At 45.4% G+C, this 10,685-nt stretch overlaps 1 protein-coding gene across 1 annotated transcript; it reads right to left on the bottom strand.

The window, feature by feature from the left end:
* Nucleotides 1–1,955: 1,955 nt before the first annotated feature.
* On the bottom strand, nt 1,956–3,665 carry TTLL2 (tubulin tyrosine ligase like 2). Its single transcript, XM_050894597.1, has one exon. The coding sequence runs from the start codon at nt 3,663–3,665 to the stop codon at nt 1,992–1,994; it is 1,674 nt and encodes a 557-aa protein (XP_050750554.1). The 3' UTR covers nt 1,956–1,991.
* Nucleotides 3,666–10,685: the final 7,020 nt, after the last annotated feature.

Here is a 10,685-nt window from a genome sequence, read left to right as displayed (position 1 = left end):
TAGCAAAGGGATTATTGAAATAAGGGGCACAAATTTGGTTTGAAAAGGAGGAGACAGAAAAACACCTACATAAATGACAAGCTCTGTCAGGTACGTTATAACTGGGAGTCCTTCACAGACCAGTTATGACACATGCCACATTATTTTTCACAGGCTGATTCTCACACCCTATCTCCTTGTCGTTGTTTAACCCCAGCCAGCAACTAAGCACCACGCAGCTGCTCGCTCACTCCCCCCCCACCCCTGGGATGGGGGAGAGAATCAGGGAAAAAAACCTCGTGAGTTGAGATAAAGACAGTTTAATAGGACAGAAAGGAATGAAAAACAATGATAACGATAATAATAATATGACAATAGTAATACTAAAAGAATTAGACTATACAAAGCAAGTGGTGCACAATGCAATTGCTCACCACGCGCTGACCGATGCCCAGTTAGTTCCTGAGCCACGATCCACCCCTCCCAGCCAGCTCCCCCAGTTTATATACTGGGCATGATGTCATATGGTATGGAATAGCTCTTTGGCCAGTTTGGGTCAGCTGTCCTGGCTGTGTCCCCTCCCAATTTCTTGTGCCCCTCCAGCCTTCTTGCTGGCTGGGCATGAGAAGCTGAAAAATCCTTGACTTAGTATAAACACTACTTAGCAACAACTAAAAACATCAGTGTGCTATCAACATGATTTTCCTACTAAATCCAAAACACAGCACTATACCAGCTACTAGGAAGAAAATTAACTCTGTCCTAGCTGAAACCAGGACACTCCTCCACCTTCCACTTGCATGAGTTAACCAGAAGAAGTAATGGCTCTACCAGCTATAGTTCATAGTTGTAGGAACACAAATAATCCAAATTAAGTGTGACTGCATATGTACTTAAACTGTAGCAATACACATACCTACTTCACTATGTTTTTTGTCCTAGAGGGTTTATAGTGAATGCGTTTTTATGAATCCTTCAGGGAGATGGAACACAGTTGGGAAACCCCACTTCTCATCTTTCCACAGGCTTTCTGGCATTAGCGGAAGCATGCTACAGCCAGTATTTGGCCTCAATTTTGATTCAAATTTAGAATACACTGTGACTTCTGAACAGAGTTACTTCCATTCAGACAGCTGGGGGCAGCAAAGATGTACAAGGGAAGGGCAGTATTCTGACCATCATCTCAAATGCTTCAGCTCAGTGTTAGTATTTTTCCATGCACAGCTGATCACCAGTTTTATTGCAAGCAAAACAAAGCTGCCTAACCACTGTACCCATCAGGTGGCTAATGCAGAGTCTGCGAGAGAGAGGTTCGATCCAGTCTTCCGAATGTGGTATTTGCAGTTTATATTCTGCCCTCTGATAACAAATTTCTCTGTTACCTTGGGAAGCCTAATTATTTCTTTCTTAAGAGTTTATCTGAAATAAAACACTGGAGCAGTATATAGATTTTTTAAAAATTACTTTCCATAAGAATTTCTACAGAAACCTACTGGTCATAAAATGAAAGTTATTTATTTCATACTGTTGTTTCATACAATGCAAAATTAATTTCTGGAAATGAATGTCGGGAAGCTCACTGGATTCGTCAAAAACATGATAGTTTTGTGTCATTCATACTACCTGCACCTTTGTAAACTGAGTGCATGCTGAATGCTCCCTGGTGTAAAGCGACCAGTTTTTCAAGTTATAAAGCCCCCTTAGTTAGGAAAAGAAAAGAAGCAAAGATTGTTGAGAAAAATAATAAACAAAGACTGGCATTTCTGAGGATGTTTTGAGAAATGCAATTCTCCATTTTTATTCTGGGATTACTTCAATATTGCAAGAATTACTTTAAAAGATTAGTACTTTAATTTTAAAAAATAATCTCTCATGGTAATTGCTAAATTACAATTTTTAAATTGTGTATTGTTTGAGATATCTCCCTTTCTAATACAATTTCAGTGTACATCTACCTCCTTCCAGCTAAAGCTGTCATTTATGATATGTCTATATAACCTAACATCATGAAGTTACACAGAAGTTAAATAGCCTACCCTTTTCTTTGTGTTCTGCTGTACCATCTGTTTTGATGGTAACTGTTTGCTCACTAATTTGTTTATTTCCTTTATGATGCTTTTTATATCTGTCCCATCCCTGGAAGCTTTAAGTGCAGCTTCATTGAAAGGAAAAATAAGGACAAAATCTCCTACACGGGGGATAGGCCTCTGGTCTTTATCAGAGAGGAAATAGGGGCGTGTGGTTAACTTGTAGTTGCAGAAGTCAGGTGTAGGTAACCAGCGGCTGAGTTGGGCAGACTTGTATAGAGAATGCCCAGCTCCTCGGAGTTGTTTATTTTTAGCTTCAGCTTTTGCTTGGGAGGGTATTTTTGGCATGTTCATGCTTTCCCGCAGCTGGGAAGTCAGTGTTTTTCTTGGATGTGCTCTGGCACTTTTCTTGGTCAGGGTAGCCACCTTACGAATTGATCCTCTTGCAGCCTGCAGGGCAGGTTGTACAGAAGAAGCAGAAGTACATTTAGCCACTTTTTGGGAAGTGAGTAAGCCAGGAGTCTCCTCGGTGGCACTCTCACCAGCTATGTTCCAGGGCACCCGCCTTCTGCCAGCCTTTATCCCAGCCACTTGGTTTTGCCTGAAAGTGTCAATCTGCTTGTAGTTCAGCAGTTCAACAATATCGTGAAGAAGTTTTCTTTTCACAGTGTCATCAATGGAACAGTCTAAACACAAGGCTGGATTGTAGTTGACTTCTAAAAGCCACGGTTTGAATTTGTCATCTATCAGGATGTCAAAGCCAAAGAGCTCAAAGCAATTGGAAGCCACTGGTAAGGGGGTTACAGCAAGCAGGGTGAGAATCACTATGTTATTGATCTTCTGCCAGAGGACCATGTCATCAACCCCAAATATTCGAAGGTAAGAACGAAATTTGCTGAACGTCCATTTGCAGCCACAGCCAATCCCTTCTTTATATTTTTTATATGAAGCTCCGTATTTGTTGATGCTGGTGTTTGTTAGGTGGGCATAGACATTGTCCAGAGAACCGAGGTCAAACTTTTCAGTGGCAAACCTCACCAATCCTTCTTCGTAAGTGTAAATGGTGAGGGGGCAAAAACTGGTGACACACACATAAAGGCGCAGATCCAGTTTATACCCTGAAATGAGCAAGGGGTTGCTAATGTACTTCTGCACAATGACTGTACAGTCATATACTAAGTCTTTAATGTCTTGGAAAATGAGTATGCCCCTTCCACGGGAGAGATCCACAGGCTTGCAAATCCAGTAGCTAGGTCTTCTGCCTACTGACTGTCTCTCCTTGCTGTACTCTGCTATAAATTTGACATAGTCATTGGGCATGATGAATGCCACTGGACTAAATTCATACAGAGCTGATCCATATGCTCCTTTCAAACGTTTCAGATGCCTTGCCAAGTAGTCTTTTCTGGTGATCCGGACAGCTTCTGGGTAGTGGTTGAGTCTCTGCCATGGTTTAATGCTGTGGTGGTCTGTCATGCGGAAAGGTGAGTTCCGCCAGTACAGGTTCCAGTCTGCGTCATCTTGCTCCTTTTTGTCAAATTCAGTCCAGCCACGTTCCAGTAAAACCTCACGGACTATTGCAGGGACATTCTCATGGAGACGGAACACCAACGGCCTCAAGATATCTCTTGTATCATAGTCATCTGCCATCATTTCCATCTTATTACCTGAAACAAAACAGAAACACCAGGAAGGAAACAATGAAATTAATGCCACAGATTCTGCTAGCAGTCATCACCTTCACTGTATTCTTAATGCCTGCCACTCTCAACGTATTCTCAAAGCATGTTGCCCCTGTGTGTTTCTATGGTCCACGACTGAGAAGTCAAAGGCTGTGTTTAAGCTGAAAGATATGTAAAAGGGCCTCGATTCCAGATAGCTGTTACAGCAGCACAAAGCACTGACTGCTGCAAAGTTATATGTCTCCACACTTTATTTACTTTTTCTTTGAGGTAGCTTACTACAGCAGTTGTCCCAAAGCTTTTGTAATTCTTGGATACTTAGACTTTTTCTTTTTGTAACTGCCTTCAGCCTAATGGCCGTAACTTTGCCTAGTAAGACTTACTTTACAGTGCCGCATTACTGAGACATTCTGCTGACTTTGCATGTTGCTGTGCTCTGAGCAAACTTAAGATTATGAAGCTCGATGCAAAACTGATGGTAGACAGTAGGAAAATGCCTATTGATTCCAAAGCTCTTTTCCTCCTCTGACATATGCTGATTTAACTCACTGATAATCTTCTACTATTCCTCCAGTGAGCTCCTCCCCAGTTCCTGAAGAGCAGGGCACATTCTTGTCTCGTCACTTTCCTCTCAAGAAAACAAAGTTCCATAGAAATGTATGTAGATTCTGAACGAAATACCATTTCCCACTATCTATAGTGGAAGTAGATGATGGTCCCCATCTATTTTTATGTGTAAGAAACGCATTTTGAGTTATTTTGGGCATAGCAATTCTCATATAAACAGTTCATGAAGTGTGCTCTTCCCTCCCCAGCTAGTTCAAAATATACAAGACTCAAACACCTGCCTTACTGGCTGGTGGCACAGAGGGCAAAAAGTCCCATGGACCTGTAGATTCGAGAGTGTTGCTGTTTCTCTCAGTTTTAATTTCCTGAAACCCTACAGAGCTGCTCCCTGAGGATTAGACTCGGTGTTTGGAACAGAGAGTGTCTTGGATGAGAGAAGAGTGTTTGGGCTGAGGACCATTCTGACACAACATCAACATACCCACCTCCACCTCCTCTCAGAAAGTAGCAAGCAAAAGAAATACAAAGTGGGCAGGACATACGCTAGACAAGACTCCTTCACATCCTATTACCAGAGTGACATCCTTGCTCTTTCTTTTCAGGTTGAGTTTTAGACTCCGGAATGAGTAGCCTCCGCCTTCCAAACCACCACAGAAACCAAGAGAACATGTCACACCTGGAAGTACTCAATGCAATGTGCAGCTGAGTTGGCCAGGGATGCTTTTTCTGTGGAAAAATTACCATTTGTTGAAATGGAAAGCTTTTTTCCAGAGAAAAATGTAATCTTTTGCTGGCTTTTTTATTTCATTTGCATTTTCTTGCTTTGAAATTGTCAGAATATCTTATTTTCATTTTTTTAAAAGACGATGGTTCAGAAGGACTTTTTTTAAATGCTAATTTAGTTTTAAAACTAAAAGCCCAAATGTGAAATGAAATGCTTTATCATTACCAAAATGTGAACTAACATAATTCGAAAGTTTTGCAAGTCACAAAACAGTTTAAGATTCTCATTATTTTATTTGAATGGGAAAAACAATTCAAAAATTCTTGCATGATGAAAAAACCATGTTTCTCTCTCCACTCTGACATTTGGTGACTCTCTCGTACGATGTACCTATGTCTTGGCTGTCCAATGCATTCTGCTGCTGCTAACAGGCTCTGAGGGGTCACCACAAAGCAGTCACAGAGCTCTTCTACAAGCAGTGTTGTGGAGTATGTAACAAGTGCGTTACAACACAGAGAGCAAAACCAGGAGGGTCTCAACCAGGGCTTGATGGGAGGAGGGTTTTAGAGGAGGGTCCAGGAGGTGTTTCAGGGAGGCTGGGAAGCAGGGCAGTGGTGTTAGAAGTATATGGCTACTTTACCATAGGACTGTAGTGTGTAGGTTAAAAATAGCCCTGGACCATCATATATCCTGTAGTGAGGGAATCATTGCCTAAAAATGAAGGGATTTGAAGCAAGCTTTCCTCCAGGATGTGAGGAATGAGGCTCCTATTGGAAAGGGATTTTAGGCCTCATTAATGGGCTGAGATTGTGGCCAAAATTTGAATTTCTATATACAAAGACTTTCTATATCCCAAAGTAAAATATAATTCTATATTCCAATACTAATACATATATTAATATATTTAGTGATGTTTTACAGTCAGACATGCAGTATCCTTCCATCTCAGGTTTAAGGTAGTGTTAGAAGGGAGCAAGACCTAAACTGCGTTGGGGTTATTTCTCTGAATCCCCTTGGAGATCAGAGATTCCCTCCCTGTACAGACTGCAGTTGAATTCTCCTTAGTGAGAGCTTCCTTGGGTGAGGTGTTTATAGGGAACAGGAGAGAAACACGGTAAGTAGGTACTGAAGTGCGGTCATGATGTAATAGAACTTACATAAAATACCAATAAGGGGAAAGTAGTCTTGCTGTGTGTCTTGCAGTCAGTGCTTCTTTTCAGACCTCAGGAAGTTGGGAGCTTGCTGCTGAGCTTGCACACAAACCTAACGTGGTGGTCCCAGGAAATGTTTGTTATCTTTGCTTCCACTTTCTTTCCTGGGAGTTCTTTCTCCTGTCTGCTTATTAAACAGCACCATGCTACATGCTAAAAAAACCAAAAACAACCAACCACACAAAACTAAACAAGTTTTATAGTAGCTGGTTCAAATCCTTGGGCAAAGATTATTAAATTAAGAAAAAAATGTAATTGAAAGTAGCCATGTTAAGCATTTGGATGAGTCAACTTATAGACTGCAGTTAGCTTTGTCCTTTCTGCACTGCTCAGCATTGCTACTAGCAGTGTTTCAGTGAAAGGCACTGTTGTACGTTAATCCAGTGCATGGTAAGCTGTGCCATCACGGTCTCCGCTAGGTAATCATAAATTAATCTGTTAGTAATGTCTGAACAATGAAGCCTTCTTTGGTGGTTTGTTCATGCCAGCTTGTATTAATGGAACATCTTTCATACCTCTGGCATTCAGGGAGAAGTTTACAGGAACTTGGCTCACCAAGCCCAGATATAAAAAATGTCAGCTTCAGATTCCCTGGTAATTAAGTGCAAAGAAAATAAAACATTTTAACTAACAAAGAACACCTACCCACTTTTAAGGAAGTCATATCACATACAAGTAGAAGCTCTTGAAGTGCAATTATGAAACGGTAACCCTAGGATTAGGCATTGGTCTGAACGAACACAAATTTCACTCACTTTACTCTGTATAAATGTGTGCCCAGATGAACGCCCATCTCTTCATTAATCTGCATTCCCAGAGGGCTCTGTGTTAAGCCCATTCCTTAATAACTTGGAAACCCACCTGTGTGTTTGCAGACATTCCTCCACAATGCAAGAACTGCTACAGCTGTCTCTGACCACGCTCGAGTTTAACACCTACCTACCGCTGTTGCCGACTGGCACCCAGAAGCTGAGACCTTCCCCCTGAGGAGAGCAGGACGCCGTCGTCTGTGACCTCACGGCTCCGGGGCCGTGCAGGTGTGCTGATGCCACAGCGGCAGACCCCGTGCCGGCATCCCCAGGGAAGCGCTCACATGAGCTCGGGCTTCCTGCTGGCCATGGTTGCTTCCAGTTGCTCGGTTTTACACCTATGGGAGGAAACACGATCCTTAATGGTTAGGCATTAAAAGTGTGTGTTTGCCGAGTTAATGCAGGCTGTCTCTGTGTAATTAAACTTGGCAGACCGACCGGCGGTCTTTCCTATCGTCTTTAAGCCCTCAGAGTCACAGATCATAACGTGGGTCTGGCAGCTGCCCGCCTTGGGATTTCGTTTCAGAAATAACCATTTTAATTATTTCTTGAGGTGATGGTTTCTGTCTGGTACACCATCCAGGTTCACCCTGTCTGTCCCAGGCTACACAGCTTCGTCCCGTGGCTCTTGCAGGCGACTGGCGTTGGGCTGCAGCCAGGGCACAGGGCTGCTCACCCACCCACAAGGGCACTCTGTAAAAACACCGTCCGGCGCTCTGACGGCACGCAGCCTGTCAGCCGTGAGATACTGCTACCAGCATCAAACAAACGTCCCCGAAGGCACAGGAGAGAGGCTGAACTGCTGCACATCGCGCTTGTATTAGCCAAAGTATTAATATTTAAAGCCGTGGCCGCTGGGGTGGGGGCCCGGCTGAGCACCCCCCGGCCGCACCTCGTACCTGGGCCCGGCCGGACCCGCCGCCGCCGCCGCGGGCCTGCCCTCCTCTCCGCCCGGACCGCTGCATGCCCCGCCGCCGGCTCCGGCCCACCCCCGGCCGGCGTAGGCAGCCGAGGCGGGCCGGCGCGGGGAGCGGCGGGGCCTGGAAGGGCCGGCGGGCGGCCGCGGGCCGTTGCTTGGCGATGGCGAAGGGGGGAGCGGGCGGGCCTTCCCCTCCCTCAGGCCAAGGCCTGCAGGGCGGGCGGCGTGTCTCGGCAGAGTTCACCCCGGCTGCCCTGGCTCTTCCCTCGCAGGGGCTGGGGCCGTTTGTTGTTTTAACCGCCCGCAGCCTTTTTACTCGAGCCTCCCAGGGAAGGCGCGCACCCAGGGTGCCCAGAAGGGAGAAAACCCGTCACCTGCAGCTCCCCCTTCTGCTGCGTCGCTCTTTACCCGCTGCCCTCACTCACGGTGCTCTCTTCTTTCTCGAGGGTTGGGGCATGCCGGCTCAGCCCCGCCACCTGCCCAGGATGGACCTCCATCCGGACAGGCCTCGTGGAGGTAGCCTGCTCCATAGGGCCACGTACGAGCAGAGGCGGGCGTAGGTGTCCTGGGAGCTGCAGATGCTGGTTGAGCCCCTGCACGTCTCCCACCTCCTGTGCGTGCATCTGAGACCCTCCAGCTGCTTGGACTGTTGGCTCATGCTATAAGCCACCACGGCATTATGTGTCTCATGAAAGCAATTACTTAATGTATCAATATTAATTACTGGAACCTGACTATCTTACGTTGCAGATGAATGCCATAATCCATGGGCTCCCCAACACCTACGTCCTCAACAGAGATTGGTGTGTGACCCAGCCCCAGTCCCTGAAGCCTCTGGAAGAAATGGCTCATCCATCCTTTCTCAGGGCCTCTCCATAGGTGGCCCCTCACTCAGTGTCCTCATTCATTACCTGTATTGTCTCATGGTTCTCTTGCGTGAAGGCCTGACTCTCCTCCTATGCCTCTAGGGAACCACAGTTTGGGACTGAGAATACCAGGGAACACAGGGCATTGAGTAGGTGAGCATTAGCAGGCTTATTACCCATTGCCAGGTTTAGAGCTGTTGAAGATTTCAGGCACATGACTGGGGAGGGATTCATCTGGCTACAACTTCAAACCCCAAAGCTAGCGTCCATTGAGATAGCTACACCTGCTCTCCTTAACCTCACACAGTCAGAGTCAGACTGATAAAAGCTATTGTTTCATTGCAGAATGAACACTGTTATTGCTGTGGGTGAGGTAAGAGCTTGTGTGGTAGTGAAACATGGGGTGAAGAAGGGTGAGTCTACCTGCACCCTGCTGCTGGTTGAGGCCTCAGCCCAGACAGACCTATGCTGCTCACTGCCTGCTAGACTGAAGCAGGGCTTGTGGAGTCCTGGCCATGAAAGGGCAGAGGCCTCATGCCACAACAATCCAATTTTGTTTCTTGCATTTCAGTGAAGAGGTGTTCCTAGCTGAACTTCTGCCTGAAGTTTTTTTGATATACTATGCAGCAAAATCCCTATTGCCTTTATAGTAAACAAAACCACATAAATTTTATAACTGTGTACTGTCCATGCATACTGATGTCCTAAATGGCAATTTCTGTTTAGATCATGTCCAAGACAGAGGGGCGCCTTTATCCTCACCCTGTCCCAGGAGTAAGCATGTTCACTGCATCACCACGTGTAGCTGTGGCTTTCGTTACCAGTGTGAGGAGTTTTTCCTCACACTACCTGTGGGATGGAAGAGTTGTTTTTCCCCTTATTTTACAGTTGGGGAAATGACTACAGTAAAGTTCTGTGACAAAATCAAGAGTGGAAAACAGCTCCCCAAACCACAGGCCACAAGGTTCTGTCTCCCATACTGACACTGTGTCAGTGATACTGAGGTTCTCTCCGAGGTCAGAGCACTTTTTTCTTGCTCCTTGGTAGCTCCTCACGATTTCAGCTGGAATCTGTGGAGTGAGGAGCCATTTGCGGGGATGCCACTGCTGAATTTTACTGCAGAGAAATCCTGGGCACACAGAGTACAAAACAATTAAGGGAGTGTGCTGGGTTGACCTTGGACACCAACAAAGGACCCACCTAGTTGCTGACACACTCCCCCCACCAACAGCATGGAGGAGAGAATCAGAAGAGCAAAAGTGATATAAAACTTCTGGGTTGAGATAAGACAGTTTAACAGATGAAGCAAAACCGTGTGTGCAAGCAAAGCAAAATAAGGAATTCATTCACTACTTCCCATTGGCAGGCAGGTGTCCAGCCACTTCCTGGAAAGCAGGACCTCAACACGCATAGCGATTGCTTGGGAAGACAAGTGCCATAACCAGGAACATCCCCACTGCCTCCTCCTTTCCCCCGAGATTTTATTGCTGAGCACGGCATCATGTGCTATGGGATATCCCTTTGGTCAATCTGTTTCAGCTGTCCTGGTCGCGTCACCTCCCAGTTTCTTGGGCACCTACTCACTGAAGGGGCAGTGTGGGAAAAAGAGAAAAGCTGGATGCTGCGCAAGTGCAAGTGCTGCTCAGCAATAGCCGAAACACTGGTGTGTTATCAACACTGTTTTAGTTACAAAAATCCAAAACACAGCACCATATGGGCTGCTATGAAGAAAATCAACTCCATCCCAGCCAGATCCAGTACAGGAGTAAAGAGAAAAACTTACCAAGCTGTATATCCTCTGAGGGAGGGATCATCTTTTTGTTCTGAGGTTTTATAGCATCTTGTGTAGTGAGATCCCAATTTGTGTGTTGGGCTGTTACAAATAAACAATAAATTATTAC

Source organism: Gymnogyps californianus, chromosome 3 (assembly GCF_018139145.2).
Source record: "Gymnogyps californianus isolate 813 chromosome 3, ASM1813914v2, whole genome shotgun sequence".
Lineage (NCBI taxonomy): Eukaryota > Metazoa > Chordata > Aves > Accipitriformes > Cathartidae > Gymnogyps > Gymnogyps californianus.
The sequence above is the reverse complement of the archived record's forward strand: the minus strand, read 5'-3'. Positions and strand labels throughout refer to the sequence as shown.

What these genes read in the sequence shown, in the direction of transcription:
- TTLL2 (XM_050894597.1), bottom strand. Translation starts at nt 3,665, where the DNA reads ATGGAAATGATGGCAGATGACTATGATACAAGAGATATCTTGAGGCCG.